Genomic DNA, 17,716 nt, shown 5'->3' with positions numbered 1-17,716 from the left:
CAACTGGGGAACAAGGGACATCAATGTGCAGCCGTCTGCAGCAGCCTGCAATACTTACAGTTACACCCACTTCATGTTATGTCATGCTGCGGTGCCAGTGCACTGAACCCCTCTTGGGTTTGGTGTTAATTGATTTGTATGAACTACAGTACCTCGCTATAGCTTTAGCAACTGTCTGGCAGCACACAGTGTATTCACAACCCTTCACTTTTTACACATTTTATTATGTTGCAACCATATGCTATTTTTCTCCCCTCATCAAGCTACATTCAGTACCCCACAATGACAACACAAAAACAGAATTTTTGATTTTATTGTTTTTGTATTAAAAGGAAAACTGAAATACTACTATGTTAACTTCAACCAACAGCATAAATTATAGAAATGTTTATTACTTACATACCTTGTTTGCAATCAATTCATGATGTACCACGTTTTATACTGTATGACTGTACTTTTACAGTGTCATTACAGAAACAATCTGCAGTGTGACAACAAACATATCTCGGCACATAATTCACACAGTGGTAAGCTGTTTGTTCCTAGCCCCGCATTAAATATGTACGAGTTCTGTTTCCAGTGTTAATGAAGGAAGGGTGGTGGAGGAAAGTAGGAAGAGTGTCTGTGTCAGACCTGCAAACAAAGGGGGAACCAGGAATCTCCCGTTCAAATAAAAAGAGGAAAGAAAAAAGGCAACTTGCTTCTTTGAAGACCCAAAGAGTTCAACATTAAATAAATAAAAGCATGTCTGGGACTGTCATCAAACGTGAAATTTGGGGCAGATTGGACAATGTATATTTCAGTTACAACAACGTCCTCTTGTGAAATTTGCTGCACTGCCACAGAGGCACAATTATCAAGGATTGGATAAGATTAAGTATTTTCTGACTAAGAAGTAAATCAAGTTTTAATGCATGTAGGTGTCTTCAGGCCGGGACATTTGTCAAACATATAAAGTTTGGGGGCAGTTTGGACAACGTGTGCTCAAGTTATAACAACATACTTTTTCATAGCAAAACAAATTTGCCACGGCGCCACGAACAGGCTGTTCAACCAAAACTCAAAAGATGAGTTGACTGACCAAATATGATGTTGATCTGATTAATTCTCTAATAGGAGTTTATTAAAGTACAACACCTGTAAATGGCAAAAACTGCGCCAAAATCACAGAGTAAATTCAAAATGTCTGACTTCCTGTAGGATTCAGGTTATGGGCGTAGGCCTTGGCAAATAAAGTATCTATCTATTATAACTGCATACTGACTCTCTTACATGTAGGTGAAACATTGGGCAAGCAGCGCCTTGTTGAAATATTCTAGGAGTCGCTATAGAGCCATTTTGTCACACCCCTGTGCAAGACCAATAAAACATACATTTTCACCTGCTGTGACATGTGCAGCATGATCGTTAGAGCATAATAATAAGGAAGTAATACCAGTTAGTGCTTGTTAGTATGAAATCTTATTTCATTCTGTTTCACTTCCCAAAACAGTAGTTTTTCTCATTGTTACCAGCTGTGACAGCGGGCTGGTTTTGTTTTCAGCTTGTGAGTCTGTCCACATTCGGGCCACATGTTGCCACATTCTTCATGAAACTCAACATGAAGGCAGAGTTTGAAGATGGTTGTGGTCTGACTCGTGAGTACTGAGAATAACTACTGAGCACTCGTGTCGGACGGTCAACAAGTTGACAGCCATCACAGTTTGTGTGATCCCATCGCAAGATGATGTCTAGTTTCTATTAAATTTCCAAACATATAATAATCTACAACCGTGCTTGCAGCTCTGTGATGGTGCTTTTTAGCTAAATGCTAAAGTCAGCATACTGAAACTCTCACCATGACAATGCTAACATGATGATGTTTAGCAGGTAATATTTACCAGACTCATAAACTTATTTTAGATGTTAGGATGATAGCATTTGCTAATTAGTGCTCGACACCAAGTACAACTGAGGCTGGTGGGAATGTCATTAGTTTTGCAGGTATTCTGCAGGCACTGTTGGACCAATTCATATTTTGACTTATGATGGTGCCAGATGGAAAGTCAATAAAATAAAACAATTGGATTCGCGTCAAGTGTGGAGCCAAGTTTTGGACCAGCTGACCACTAACAGACCGACACTGCCATACCTAGGATGCTGCTGGTGTAGCCATGAGTTTATTGGATTATTTCACTATTTCATGGTTCTATTACATATTCTATCTGCATTTGCTGATAAGATTATTTATCAACTCCACCAAGGAGGTTATGTTTCACCCATGTCTGTTTATTTGTCAGCAGGATTATGCAAAAAGTAATGAACTCATTTGGTGGAGGGATGGAAGAACCCATTACAAGGAAAAACCCATTACATTTTGGTGCAGGTTCAGTTTAAAGGCCAGCTCCAGAATTTATAAATTACAAGATTTTTCAAAATTTTCATCAATTTCTCAGGAAATAATGTTTGGGTCTTGATGTAAGGTCAGACATATTTACAGTATTGAGATCTATGTTTTTACAATTTGGTGCACATCGAGTTAATAATCTGTGTTACACACAGATCTCATTTTTAATCTCAACAGTGCACATGGCACCAGCGGCATTTAGGAACGCTTACATCAGTATTTCATTCAACATATAACTGATAAAATTAAACGGTAACAATAGCAGTTGGGACAGAGCAATGAGACAATACAGCTGTAGAGTTGTATAAATAGTATAATGCTGATGTCATCATTCACAAGAGGTGATAAAACCATACAGCTGTATATATATGATAAATAAAGCTACACCTGAGAACAGAGGATGTGTAGGTTTGTTTGGCCATTCTACTTTCATTATGTATTATTATATACAATTTGATTTGGTTCAGTTTATCTCAATCTATGAGTCATTTCTTTAAAAAAAAAAAAAAAAAAAAAAGAATTTTGGCATCAAACGAACCTCATAACCTTTCTGTGATCCATCCAAGGTCTGACTGAAGGTTTGACTTAGTGGGTATGTCAGGCAATGACAAGCAAGCACTTCAGAATATTAACGATTTTACGAAATACTATTTGACCGAAATTTCATGTGTAAAAATAGGTTCATTCAGTAACCCAAAATACTCTTTTTATACAAGATTATAATTAGTTTTCTGAGCACCACTTTTAACAGCCTGCTATGACTGCACATTGTACTGAGTATATGGATGTTTTATTATTGATCCAAGCACATAAATACAGTATTTCCCTCTTGTTAAGTGCTCTCGGGTCTGTTTGTGAATGGTCCGTTTGTACAATATGAGGGTAGCATGTGTGCGAAACTTTGGCAGTCGACATGAAGAAACATGAAATTACAAACACTGAAGAAAGTTGCCATATTTTCAGACAGAAATGTTCACTACAGATCAAACCTGCTATTCATGAATATAATTACCTTATGTGTGATGCAGTAATCATTCAGTAGATTTCTATATGATACAGTCCCACCCCAACACATGACGTAATCTTCCTACACGGAGGAGGGTCGTGCAGCCTAGTTGAAAACTTGACCGCCTGAAGGTCAGTTTCACATTTAAACCTTAATGGGAAAAAAAAAAAAAAAAAAAAAAAATCAGGACTCCAATCAAATGATCTTTCATCAGTTTTCTAATTAAAACGTCACCCTGTGATAGCCGACGTCTGCACACACTCTGATGAACTAATTAAAAGCTGATTAACTCATTAAACCCAAAAAAAGCTTAATATCACAGCTTCCCTTCACTGTAATCATATTAGCATGCACAGTACATACAAAAACCTGACCTTGGCAGCTCATGATGCATTTAGGAAAGTCAGTGAAGAAAAAAGTCAGTTAGTCTGTTTCCCTCTTTCTGTGTTATTTGTTGTACACAAGCCATTATTTTCCATATATTAATGCCACAGTGTGACAGAACTACAAGTGCAGATATACAGAAGCTGTACACAGTAACATAACCATCTGAGAACAATGATGAAACTGAGGTTCTTCAGTCTATTTAAGAGTAAAAGCACAAAAGTTCCACATTGATCCAGTGAAATGTGGGTAAAGTGATCTACCTGTAGACAGTCATCAGCCCCAAGTAGTGCTGTATCTGCATTTACTTTCTAAGATGAATATGACAGAAAAAAAAAGCAAACCGATAGCTTTTGGCTTTTCAGAGATCACTGTTAAACCACTCCAAAAAAGCATTATACCAGAAAAACAAAACACTTCAACTCTGTGCCTTAACACTTCCTGTATACCATCGAAAATATTAATCTGACTAAAGTTTTGCAGCATAGGCTAGCTCTGAATATTTCCTCCTCATCTCCGATGGCCCTTCTGCTTCTTGTTCCTTGCAGGGGTCCTGATCGGCTGACTGGCAGCTCCGTTTTCCAGTGCCACAGAAACTGGAGCTGCCGGCGGAGAGGTGGGAGAGAAAGGGTCCGGCTCTCTGTCCATGCTGGATTTGAAGGGTCCGGCGGGAGAAAATTTCAGGGGACTGAAGAAAAAAAATGAAATTATTTATCATTTTTATGCATCTTCCTATAATGTTTTGGCTACCAGGAGAGTAAAGATGTCTCTGTTGTCCTGAGGGATGTTACAGAAACAAACAGTTATAATTAATTTAATTATTTTGTTGTGGAAAAAGAATCTGATGGGTTCAATCCCTTGAATATAAATTAATTCAGAAATATATTCATCCTCAAAAAGGGCTCTCACTCCTAACATGGTAAAGAACCAGTGGTTTATTACGACACACTTGCTTCTAATCTATTGATTATTAATTATATGATTATTAATTATTTGTAAATGACAACAAAGTAAAAATAAAACTATGACCTTGTTTGTTTGTAAATATGTATTTATTATCTATGTTGTTAGTCCCAGTGGTAATTCTGTAAATGTCTGTTGTAACGTGGCTTAACAGATTGGACTGGATGTTTTTAGTGTTACCTGATGGGCGTTCTCGGGCTGCTGTTGTGTCGGCGCACAGGTCGTGTTCGGGGCTCGAATGAGAAGCCTTCTTTTAGACTCTCTAGGACCGATGGAGCCACGTAGGTGAAACCCTGATGCAAAATTATCACTCTTCAGTTAATTGTGGACAGAATCAGTCATTCTGGCTTCCTCACTAAAACTAAACTATTTTACCACACTGTTAACAAGGAAAAGGGAAGTGAAAGAGGCACTGACTCATTATCTGAAACAAAAAGTATGGTTTCAATTCCAGTTGAGTGTGGTTTCTAGAGCATACATATAAACTTCAAAAAGTTTGATAAGGAAGAGTGTCTCACAGCAAAGGCTAGCTCTGCACTGTGGCTGAGTGTGCTGTCATCTGGACTGTCCACTGGTGTCTGTCTGGTAAACCTGGTGTCAAACTGGCTCACATCCTCATCTGACTGCTGCAGAGAGACAGACAGGGAAAGCCAAGAGTTAGACACAAAAGATGGTAATTGAAGAAAAAGATAAGACTTATTGAGGTGTGTGTAGATATGAAGGAGCAGTGAGTGGTTTGGGGGAAATAAAAGTACTGTAAGTGGTAGTCAGTCTACTAGCCCAGAATAACAGGCATAATATGAATTTAACAGGCTATTTGATAACATAATGGACTCAAAATGACAACTGATGACTTACCAGCTGTGGCTTGTATGGTGGCTCCACACTCTTGCTCAGAAGCTCTTCCCAGTTAATGTGCCTGAAGAACGGATGTTTCTACAGAGGAGCAAAAGGAGTTTTTTTGTTGTTCTTTTTCTATATGTTTAAACACATTAGTAAGGAAGTATTCTGTATTTATACTGTCGTCAGAACCGACAAACAACAGTGTGTCTGTCTAGTAAAAGACTTCCTCAAAAGGATAATTCCATGTATCCTCATTTATGGCTTCAAGATGAAGAACTGAAATGATTTCCAGGTCAAGCGAAGACCATTGAGTGTGAAGCGATGAAAAAAAAAAAAAAAAAAAAACCCTGCCTCTTATTTTAAAAGCTCTGGTTTTGCTCACAATTGGGCAGCATTTCTATCTTACCCTTTAAAAGTGAACTCTTCAATTCAATTCGCACCTTTTCCTCACCTTAAAGCAGACCATACCTATCCTTGTCCTATCCTGTCCTGTCTCATGGTCTGAAGTGCATGACGCAGGTGCATTTAGGGCGTGTCCATGTCACTTTCGCTAGTTTAATGGTGGTATAAACAGTGTTTTGGGCAGAACATCCAATAAACTAATCACAGTTCCATCTTCCATTCCCTTTAAAAGCTGTGTGCACTTGCATCTTGGCGTATTGCTATTATAACAGAGCAGTGACTCACACAGAGTTAGATTCTATTTCTGGTCAGTTGATTACATATTGTGACTGATCAGTGAGTCAGGTGTCTGTGCGCATTGAGGGGCAAGGAAAGTCTGATGGAATCAAATCGCTGCTCACAGCTCTACAGTGAAGACATTGTACCAGGTAGTAAGAAAGAAGCTTCTCTGCAGAGCCTCGTGACATGACAACGTTATACAACACACATGTCACAAAGAAGCCCCGACTTCCTGGAGCTGTATTGTGATGCTCCACCTGACTTATCCCAACATAGAATTACATTGTCAGCACACTCTGCTTGTGTAACAGACACAGTGTATGCACTCTGTGTATATTGGCACGGTACTCTCTTGACAACGCTCCATAAACTAACAGTTAAACACTGTGCCACCGACTTCAGACCAGATTTTTGTTGCTCAATTACACAGTCACTTTCCACTGTCTCAAGATGACGCCTGACCACTTCTCACTTTAAGATAGGGCCAATAGTTTCTATCTCCACATTCCTTTATACTGGGACAGTGTATCTGTGACATGTGTGTTACTGCTTGGTCTGTCTGCTACCTGTTTGATTTGCTTGTTGTTGCTCCTATTGTGTCTGTGAATTTTTTACATTGCATTTCTACTTGATGACATACAGCACTCCACCTGGGGAGATTGTTTTGAATTGTCACATTTTCAGTATGTGCACAAAAACCACATGAAAGCCAGATAGAAAGTGAAGCTGGTTGTTAGTGGTCACTACAGCTATCGGAGAATGTGAGTGAGTGAAGAAGTTACCGCAGTTACCTGGATATCTGCACAATCTGTTTTACTGGAGCCAAGTCTTTGGGCTGGATTCTTCTTCAACAGCTGAAAATAGATAAAATGACACATGTCAGTAAAAAATTTATGATTGTCTTTTGAAATAATTATTTATTTGATTTAGAGAATTAAACCGTTTTCATAATATTGTCTCTAATTAGTTTAACTGTAACTTTAAATGATTTTAATTTATATTATTTGTAAGAGCTACTATTTTCATTTTAATATGAGTAGTATTTGTTATAATATTGGTGATATACAAAACCATATAGACTAAATAGAAACATACACATACAATCTGTTCTGCTGCAAAAGAACATAAAAAAAAAAAAAAAAAAAAAACTTCACTCACACTTTGCATTATGTCAAATACAACAGAAATAAATAGCAAACTTTCGAGTGACGTTTCTGATCATTGCTTTTCATTGATTTTAAACTTGAAGTCTCTTTTAATGTTAAGGCCGGTTGTTTAATGTTGTGGTCACATATGACTAAATCATAGCAAAATGAGAACAGACACACTTAAGCGCCACAAAACAGAAACTGGTGGTTATGAAGAAGAAACCAACTTGTAAAACACTGCTAGTTTGGTGTATTTGAGGGCCGAAGCCTCACAGACAGTATCAATGATAGATTCATGCAAATGCTTTTATTCACTCAAGGATGTGACCACTGTGATTTCCTACTTTTGGATTGTTAGGAAATACACTGCTCAAAAAATTCAAGGGAACACTTAAATCACACATTGGACCTTGATGAACAAAGTTGGAAATCTCTCTGATGGACATTGTATAATTTGTTGAGAACAAAATGACGTAACAACGGTCAATGGAAACCAAAATCATCAACCCACTGAGGGCTGGATTCACAATCACACCCAAAATCAAAGCAAAAGATTGAAATCACAGGCTGATCCGAGTCAATTTTATCACAGCAACTCATAATGTGACTCAGTGTGTATGGCCCCTGCGTGCCTGTATACACTCCTGACAACATCTGGACATGTTGCTGATGAGTGGGTGGATGGTGTCCTGGAGGATCTCCTCCCAGACCTGGATCAGGGCATCAGTGAGCTCCTGGACAGTCTGTGGCGGTACTTGGCGCCGTTGGGTGGACCGATACATAACGTCCCATAGGTGCTCAACTGGATTTAGGAACTGCCTACAGACTCTGGCCACATGAGGCCAGGCGTTGTCCTGCAGCAGAAGGAACCCAGAGCCCACTGCATGTATTGATGTGCCATCCTGGAGAAGCCTACCTGTGCAACCTGACAGGCTGCAGGTACCGCCTCATGCCACCAGTAGTGACAAGGACACTAGCAAAACACAGAACTAGAGAAGATCAGTCAGGAAAGAACAGCAGAGAGCAACTGTCTGTGGCCACCACATGTAGAACCATTCCCTTTTTGGAGGTTGTCTTGCTTTTGCCTCTCCATTGCACCTGTTGTCACTTTCATCTGCACCAAAGCAGGTGAAACTGATTCACAATCACTTGTGCTTCCTAGACGGACAGAGTTGGTGTTCTACTGTGATGATTAAGTGTTCCCTTCATTTTTTTGAGCAATGTACAGGAGTACAGTCACTAATCATCTAGTCTGAATACTGCCAGTGGGTGATAACACAATGTACAGTATTTTTCTGTGTGTTACAGACCTTCTTGATGAGGTCCCTGGCATCAATGGTGAGGTATGGGGGCAGATTGAGTTTACACTTCAGGATCTTATCAATGGTCTTCTTCCGGTTTTCAGCTGTGAATGGAGGCTGGTGGAAAATCAGAGGAGGGAGTTAGCAGTTAATAAAGGAGATCAAAACGACTGGTTTCTATTCTGTAGATAGAAATGTAAATCCATCACAGAAGGGATAAACAGTCACTAATAAGCAGTAACATAAGCCTTTTGGCTGGCAAAATATACCCAAGACACATGATGTTGTTGATATCAGTTAAAATGAGGTATCACACTAGAACTAAACACTTGACTCAGGGATGAGAGCAGCTGTCCAAGTCTTCTGGATTGAATATGACATTGGTCTGAATCAATCACTTGTGGAACTTCACTGACTTTTCAAAAAGTTATCGTTGCTTTAGTCAAAGATTGTGCAGATAGTCAAACAAGTGTTTACCAGCTTTCACCTTGTGAATCTGTGTGTGTGTGTGTGTGTGTGTGTGTGTGTGTGTGTGCGCGCATGTTTCTGTGTGTGCATAGAATGGCTCCAGCGGTCAAAAAGAGCATAATGTCCGTTAAAGGCTAACTTTAACCCAGACTGGTCCCATGTGTAGAAACGGGGGCAGAGAGAAGCAGACTTGCATGCAGTTCTGAAGTTGCAGTTGAACTTGTGTAAGCCATTGCCTAGGAATGTGGTCCTGTCAGGCTTCTGGGTGTAAATAAATCAAGCGCTCCTTGCTCTTGATGGAGAAAATGGTGAGTTTATTTAGCCAATGAGATAGATTCTTTATAAGTATGGTATGTAACTTGATATTCCTCTTTAAGTGAGATAAATTCGCCTTAAATCAGTGACCATCCCATGATCTCATGTATGTTTGTTTTCTGTTACTATATGTTTGTTCCCTGCTTATTTCATAAAATGAAAATATTCATAAATAAAAAGAAAAAAAAAAAAAAGAAGCTGAAAACCAGTGACACTGGCCCACGGGCCGTAACCATGGCATCCCTGTTATAGGGAGTAAGCCTACCAAAGGCCTACCTATTAGCAAGAAGTCAGCTGCTTTTTTCTTTTGAGCGCAAAAGGGTTAGAACCTGCAGATTGCTGCTTGCAGCTATAATTCTGAGCTGTTTTTCTTTTTCAGTTTGACTCTTTCCCTCGATAAAATGCTTGACTTCAGGGCCTTTTGAAGACAAAGCGTTCTTTTTCTCATCATTTTTACCTCAATAAAATACCTTGGCTACAAAATGTCCCTTCGGCTGCAAACCGCTCCAAAACACAGTTCAGCCTGCATATTCGTAAAAATAAGGCTATAAAGAATGATGTTCTGAAAAACTATTTGAAGATTCAGGAAGATTTGGGAGTGGAAGACACAATGTCCAGGCTGTTCTCAGCAACAGACTAAAGTAATAACTTTAACTCACAGGTCAGTCTTATTTCCAACTCTCATCCCCAAGCTTTAGGTACAGGCAAAAGAATGAGATCACTGATAGAAGCTGCTGAGATGAGATTCTAGCTAGGGGGGCAGTCTTCATTCAGTGTGTTAGGGTACGTAAAGACCTCAGGCTCCAGCAGCCACTTCAGCAGCATACTGCAGTGATCTGGGCCCTCAGTGAGAGTTCCTCCATGCAGGACACCTCCCTTTAGAGGTGGTTTGGACACAAGCATAGTAGGGAAATCTGGAGCAAGATCCTCTCCGGAAACATCAGATTAAAGGATAAACACCGACAAGTACAACAGCCCATCCCCTGGCGTAAATTTCTCATAATTAACTGCTCTCTTTCACAGTCCAACTTACCGATCCGGTCATCATATCATACATCAGGGCCCCCAGGCTCCACCAGTCTACTGCTCGGTTGTGACCTGACCTGGTCAGGATCTCTGGAGCCCTGGAAGAGAAGAAGACACACTGAGAAGGGAGCCGCACACAAACAGAAGATTAAAATTATGATACATTTATAACTTCCATTACACCATTCTGCTTTAATTTTCTCTAGTTAGTAGATGATATTACAACCTCTTGTATAATATAAGAAGAACTATAGGTCACACAGGAGGATGACACATGTTCTCATAGAACAGTAGATGGGGATATAAAAAGCAACATCCGCTTTTAGATGTGGTCACAAAGGTGTTAAAATCCCATCCAGCGAGACTCACGTTATATGTCTATGACAGTAAGTGTAGTGTTACTTACATGTATTCTATGGTGCCACAGAAGGTGTGTGTGACTGTTCCATCATGAATTGACTCCTTACAGAGGCCAAAGTCAGTTAGCTTGATGTGTCCTTTAAAAAAGAGCAAAACATACTGAAATATGCTTTACATGTAAGGCTAACTTTAGATTAGAAGTAGGAGTAAACGACACTGTCACAAAATTATGTTTCAACTACAGTGCAAAGCAGGGAACAACAAACTACACAAATAAAGCACACAGTGCTCACATTTCAGGTCATTTTTGGTCAAACTGAATGGTACTACTTTACAATAACATTACTCTTAAAGGATTTATTAATGGTTTATAAGAAGTTTACTAATTAGCTTGCTAAATCTTTATAAATCATTTATAAGCTATCATAACACATTAGATAAAAAAGAGCAACAGCGACCTTTTGCTTGCCAAATAGTGAGCCCACATGTATCTGTCCTGTTAATCCTCACGACTCATTAGTCACTGAGCTTTCTTTGTTTTTTCTCCATCATTTGTAGCTGCTGCTTCATCACATTTGCTGTTCAGTTACTAGCAATGAACTACCGTCAGCATCTCAATGGTTCATTCTCTAAGCGTTGCCAATATTGCTTACCTACACATGCTATCAGCAGCTGTCCTCACTGTGATCATAGGTGTTGATCAGATTGTTCCGAAGAGTGGATATTTAAATAAGAGATGCTTTTTGCTGCTTGCTCTCTTCTTTAGGACTTTAGCATTCCAGGTAGAACACAGTCGGTAACCTTCCTTTACTTTGTGAACTGCTCACCCAATACTGTCCCACTGTTCACACATCTGTGGCCTGTTGTTCACTCAGTTGATTACAAACATTTGTAACTGGTAAAAGTGAGTCTTATTGTAAAGTTTAAAACCCATCACCATGTATTAATGAGTTACTATAAGTCTCTCTTTTACCAGTTATAAATGGTAGTAACTCATTAGTAAGATTAATGAGTAGTAAGCATGAACTTGATCTTGCAAAATAGTGAGTCTGCATCAATGTATGAAAATTGTGTTGTAACTTGTTCAAATTGTTATTTTATGGTTCATAAAGAACCTTATTATAAACCACTTATAAATCCTTATAAGGGTAGTCTTATTGTAAAGTGATACCCACGAGGGTAAAGGTGTGGATTTCCATGAGAGAGCTATATTATATTCTAATTTTTTAATAGGCCTACACATGCTTCATTAACTAAAGGTAAATTTCACTATAAGATTAAGTATTATTCATAGGATGTTTCATCACAGTGATCAAGTGGATCTGTTTGTGTTTGAAAACAGTTCAAGTAAATTCTGAAAGATTTCAGCAGCCCCACTCAGATGGATTGTTGATCATTCTGCATTTTGAGGCAGTGAAAATATTATTATCATCTTGGTTTGATCATATTCACATATTTTCTTAGACAACATTGCATTACCTTGGTGACTAAGCATGATGTTTTCAGGTTTGAGATCTCTGTAAATAATCCCGTTAGAATGGAGATGACCTAGGGCCAACGTGATCTCTCCTAGATAAAAACTACAAATACACAGAAGTTATTTAAGAAACAATTCAATATCATTACCTCAACTAAGCTGTACAAACTCTAAATTACAGCTTATGTGCAAACACTGAAAAGAAGCCATCCCTACCAAGCAGTGTCCTCCATGAAGATGCCCTCCTTCTCCAGCTGCATGAACAGCTCCCCTCCTGGTGATAAACAACAGTAGAGTCATTAGAGATTTTTCCTCCAGTACTATATAATTCCTTCACATCTGTATTCATCCCTGTTTTTCTCCCTCCACATCTTCCCTGCTATCCATTCAAAATAACTGTTGTCATAATTGCTAAAAATGAAGGGATCTGATACACATGCACTAAAGTTTGTCCCTCCTCCTATGTTTTTATCCTCCCCTTCCATCAGTCCATCCCTCAGTGCCTCTGTCTTACCGCTTAGACACTCAAGTATGAGGTAGAGCTTTCCCCCAGTCTGGAAGGCGTAGAGCAGATCCACGATGAACGGGTGCCTCACTGTCTCTAGGATCTCCCGCTCTGCTCGTGTATGGGCCGTGTCTTTGGCATTACACACGATCTTAGCCTTGAGACAAACATGTTGAGAGAGGGAAAGGAAGGGAGGAAATGAGAGGCAGGTTATGGACAAAGTGGATTGTAAAGGGAAGCAGCATGAGAGAGAGACACATGGAGGAACAACTTCACATAATGAATATCTAATGAGTTGTGTCTCAAGGGAAAGCTGGAAAAACTGTCAACGTACCTTTTTCAGGACCTTCATGGCAAATATCTTCCCCATCTGGGCACCTTGAACCTTCCTCACCTGGAAAACCTTGAAGAAGACATTTTTCTTTCAAATAAAAAGCGAACAAAAGAAAGACCTTGTAAAGAGTAACTAATATTAGGACTGTGCAGAATGAGATATTTTATGTAGTGCTAGATTGATTAATAATAATCGATTGATCCTTATTGAGTCATTTATCATGCAAAAATGCCATCTATTTAGTTTGAATGCCTCAGCATTCACAGTATTGTTATCCATATAATTTTCCTTCCGTACATATTTACACAGCTTTCTCCTCTTACAGTTTTTCTGCTACAAAAACCATTCAACTACCAAAACCTTCAGCTCGTTCAGAACATTCAAGCTCGTATTCAACTTTTTTCTTCTATTTATAATTTTCAAAATATTACGTTTTTCCTGCAATTTTGTCCCAGTCAAATGAATGGAGAGACTGTTCAAATTCTTAAAAACTTCAGCCTCTTTGAACTTCACCTACTTCAGCATACTTTCAGCTAGAGACTTCATTCGAACTTTAAACTGTTCACAAGACTTTCAGCCATAACTTTTTGATATCTTGTACAGTTTTTGATTCATCAGTTTAAATTGTATGCTTTTTTTCTGACAAATTTTGAGTTTATATTGGGTGTATATTGCATGGAATGTTTAGGGCCAAGTGGTTGACATCATCTCTACAGGGGGAGAAGCTCTAAAACTTAAAGAAAATCTGTTTAAATTGTCCTCACAGCCACATATTTCAGTCTTCACACATTATTTCTTCCCAGGTAACACTGTTTAGTGTTCACACACAGTTCTTCAGGATGTTCTAAGGTCAGATATAACTGTATTTACACTGTTCACACACAGTTCTGCAGACTGAAGGTCAGATTGGACTGTATTTAAACTGTTCACACACAGTTCTGCAGACTGTTTGAAGGTCGGATTGGACTGTATTTACACTGTTCACACACAATTTTTCCAGATTATTCTCAGGTCAGATTGGACTGTATTTACAAAATTTAAAAACATCATAACTGAGTCCAATTTCTGTCTAGTGTAACAGTTTAAAAAAATCAAAACTACTGTTTCAGGATGCAATTCATCTTTCTTCGGTAGTAACCATTTTAGGCCATTCCACTTTCAACTTACACATGTTGCTGTTTTATACAATTCAGTAGAATTTTGTACTGTTGTACTGTACAGGAAATGCCTTTTCTAGTTGCTGGTTGCAGCCTCCTTCCTCCATTTATATATATATATAAATGGATTATTTCTCTGAGTTTTAGTGTAGACATTATCTGACAAACAGTTAATATCATGGCATAATGTTTACAGTATCCTTGGTAGGAGAAAACTAGTAGTAGGTGCAACTCCTGCCCAGAAGTTGAATATTGGCTACGCAATAAAACCTTGCTGAAAAATTGCTTTCCCTTCGTTCCACTGACATTTAAGATCAAAACCTATTAAATCACAATTACAATATGTTGTGGGATTCAATTTCTGAATAGTTATACAACTTTACAGAAGTTTTGACTTTTTCTTATAATTTACAGAGACCCAACATTTCCGTGGGGAAAGTGGCAAAAAAGAAAAAACAAACCTCCCTTTTAACAGATAAAAAGTCACAGATCCTGCAGTGCCTGCAGAAAGCATTATAAATAAAAACACAAGGAAAGGTCTGGATAGAAAAATAAACTTTTCACGCACACACGCACGCACGCACGCGCACACACACACACACACACACCTTGCCATAGGCTCCTTTTCCCAGCACAGTAAGAAGCTCAAAGCAGTCTGGTCCAACTATCTCACTGTCTCTGTTGACACTCTCACTGGTCAACTCCACCTCCTCCTTCTGAACACTGGGAGAAAGGATGCGAATGACATACAACAAGGTCAACAGTGGGGTCTCAGAAGTCTGTGCCACTGTGTATTTGTATATTGAAGAACATCAGGGTATATGTGTAAGATTTAATAATAATAAATTCCACTTACTTCTCTGGTTCTGTCACAGTGAAGTCACAGACATCATCCTACAGATGAGGATTGTTTTAAACAAAAATCTGGTTAAACACCACAATTTTGAACTCATAAAGGGCTGTAATTATTTGCATAATTATCAATATCTAAAATTACAAAAGAGCTGAAAACCTATTCAAATTACATCATATCTTACAAACCCATGAAACCACTAATAAAGTATTGATGGAAATTCACATTTTTTTCCATCTCATCCTGGTGTATTTCAGTTATCTATGTAATCAACAGTTGTCTTAGCAATGATTATGGGATACAGACCTCTGTATCACTGATGTCCTCAGTCTCCAAGTCTATGTCAAACACTCCTGCCATCCTGAAAGAGAGACAGTGCAGTCAAACAGTTCAGGCTCATATTTTAACCTCAATGAGGAATGTCGTATTGCCCTTCAACTCAAAAACACATTAGAACCTAGTCTTGTCAGCAGAACAGTGAACATTACAAGAGCACTACAGCTGCCCATATGTCTACGCTCAGTCTACAATCTGGAAGATAACCACTGCATTAACCATTTCATTCACAAGGAAAATATTCTTGTGGTCATTATTGGTTGGTTTTCTGTGCATTATGAAATTCTGGGATAGCCTACTTTATAAGTCTTTCAGAGAGACTACTGGAGTCCCTGTACCAGAGAACCGCCTATCCTGGCCTATCCCAGCCTTGTAGATGGCCCAGTGTTGAAAAACAAGCGTTTAGTAGACAACAGAAGGGGCAGAGTCCAAACTCAAATAACTTGGCCCACTTAAGACGTAACGTTAGCGTAGCCTCCGCCGAGTAGTTGTTTCAGCAATTAAGCACAGTTACATTTTTGTGGTTAAAACAAACCATGACAACAGTGTTGGAGTTCTTGTCTGAACGTGTGGCTTCAAGTAACGCTAACAGCTAATAAATACGTGTCGCTTTCAAATAATTTAAGATGGTAGCTACCTTAAACTCTCACGTTAGCATGCTAGTTAGTCAGAAGACTACCAACATGTGAGTGACCGTGTCAACTAATGTTGTAGTTTCAAAGGGCTGACTGACTCCCACAATTGGTCGGCAAGCTTATGAGGGTGCTACTTCTTCCTACACATCTCACACTAGTTACAACTCGCTGGAAATGTTAAATGTCATATGATCACGTTGACAGTCTAGGCTGACAGCTGCTTTGACAAACAGAAAGCTGCTAAACATGCTAATGCTAACTAGCGTTGCACCTGGTAACGCTGCTTCCTCCGGTGTTTCCTGATTTCAGTGTGTAGTCCGATGGTTTTTCATACACCAACGGCTGTGGCTGTCATTGCTCTTGTTACACTTCCATCAGCTAACCGGCAACAACAACACACAACGGTGACCGGGTTCTGGACATGCTCCTCTATCCAGCCTGAAATATTCGTGCTGTTGTTGTTGTTATTCTTGTTCTTCTTCTTTGGTGTTTAATGGCGGTTGGCAAACCAGCTTATATGTGCATTACCGCCACCGACTGGACTGGAGTGTGGATCAGGAGCTAATTCAGGGAAAAAACAAAACAAAATACTGTATACTTTTGGCTAAACCAGTTTCATTTATAAATTTGATAATGTCACCATATAGCTTTCTTGCAGAACTGGCAATGAAATATCATTATATGTTTTCCTTCTTATTGACTGAAAAAGGTGATTTCCCTCAATGTTGTATTCCCTACAATGAAGCAGTACATGTTCAACTGTTTCTGGTTGGTTACAATGAATGCATTTCCCAGTTGGGTGCTTGCCTAATTTATGTACTGTATAGTTGAGTCTTATATTCTTAAACAAGTGATGATATTTTCTTCCCTTCTCCTGCTCGCCACCCTCCCAGTACCAATGTGTTTCTGTATATTATGTAAATGCCCTCCAGTTTCACTGTCATTCATATGTTCTTGCCATACTGATTGTTTATACGTCTTAAGGAATGTTTTAGCTTTGGCTTTATTTAATGGGACTTGAATGTCTACTTATATAATTCTGAGTGTTTACTTTGCGAGAATGTCTACTTCTCCATTTCGCTCTACGCCAACATTAGCAGGAACCCAGAGGGAGTGTGTAGATAGATCCTTCATTTCAATTCTGTACATAATGATAAATATTTCATTGATGATGTCTGTTCTAAATGATCTGCTTGTTTTTATGCTTGTAAGTGCTGAGTAGCTATCAGATGCAATTACTGTGTTGTTTAACTCTTTGTCCTCTATCTACTGCAGGGCCAATAATATTGCCAATAGTTCTGTCGTATAAACTGACATGATGTGTCACTCCTTTTTGGTTTACGTTTTACTCACCAAGATAAATACTGCTGCACCTGCACAGCCTGTAATTGGATCTTTGGAGCTGTCTGTGAATATAAACACAGAATCTGAGTAATGGTTAGTGAAATATTTCTGGACAGTGTACCATACAGGGAGTTGATCTGACTTATTTTCCAGCTTTTTCCGTATATTGAGGTCAATACTGGGCAATGGGAATA

At 38.9% G+C, this 17,716-nt stretch overlaps 1 protein-coding gene across 2 annotated transcripts; it reads right to left on the bottom strand.

Annotated features, from left to right (window-relative positions):
- Positions 1-203: 203 nt before the first annotated feature.
- LOC111673584 (ribosomal protein S6 kinase beta-2-like) lies at positions 204-16,672 on the bottom strand. 2 transcript variants are annotated; one of them, XM_023431392.2, is made up of 16 exons: positions 16,450-16,672; positions 15,514-15,568; positions 15,211-15,248; positions 14,963-15,077; positions 13,198-13,266; positions 12,873-13,020; positions 12,575-12,632; positions 12,361-12,461; positions 10,928-11,018; positions 10,529-10,619; positions 8,722-8,829; positions 7,055-7,117; positions 5,598-5,675; positions 5,258-5,365; positions 4,920-5,032; positions 204-4,464 (listed from the first exon to the last, which is right to left on the bottom strand). In XM_023431392.2, the coding sequence occupies exons 2-16, from the start codon at positions 15,565-15,567 to the stop codon at positions 4,287-4,289; spliced, it is 1,413 nt and encodes a 470-aa protein (XP_023287160.1). In that variant the 5' UTR covers position 15,568; positions 16,450-16,672; the 3' UTR covers positions 204-4,286. The 2 variants fall into 2 exon arrangements, with proteins under 2 accessions (XP_023287160.1, XP_087026040.1); XM_087169914.1 differs by lacking the exon at positions 16,450-16,672 and adding an exon at positions 16,181-16,435.
- Between the last annotated feature and the right edge of the window lie 1,044 nt (positions 16,673-17,716).

This window comes from Seriola lalandi, unplaced genomic scaffold (genome assembly GCF_002814215.2).
Source record: "Seriola lalandi dorsalis isolate HSWRI2012SDOR001 ecotype SW California unplaced genomic scaffold, Sedor1 jcf7180002054921, whole genome shotgun sequence".
Lineage (NCBI taxonomy): Eukaryota > Metazoa > Chordata > Actinopteri > Carangiformes > Carangidae > Seriola > Seriola lalandi.
The sequence above is the reverse complement of the archived record's forward strand: the minus strand, read 5'-3'. Positions and strand labels throughout refer to the sequence as shown.

Excerpts from the sequence above, each read along its gene's own strand:
- LOC111673584 (XM_023431392.2), bottom strand. The coding sequence starts at position 15,567 with ATGGCAGGAGTGTTTGACATAGACTTGGAGACTGAGGACATCAGTGAT. Across the intron at positions 15,249-15,513 it reads AGGACATCAGTGATACAGAG|GATGATGTCTGTGACTTCAC; the intron begins GTCTGTATCCCA and ends CCTCATCTGTAG. Across the intron at positions 7,118-8,721 it reads CCAGGGACCTCATCAAGAAG|CTGTTGAAGAAGAATCCAGC; the intron begins GTCTGTAACACA and ends ATCTATTTTCAG.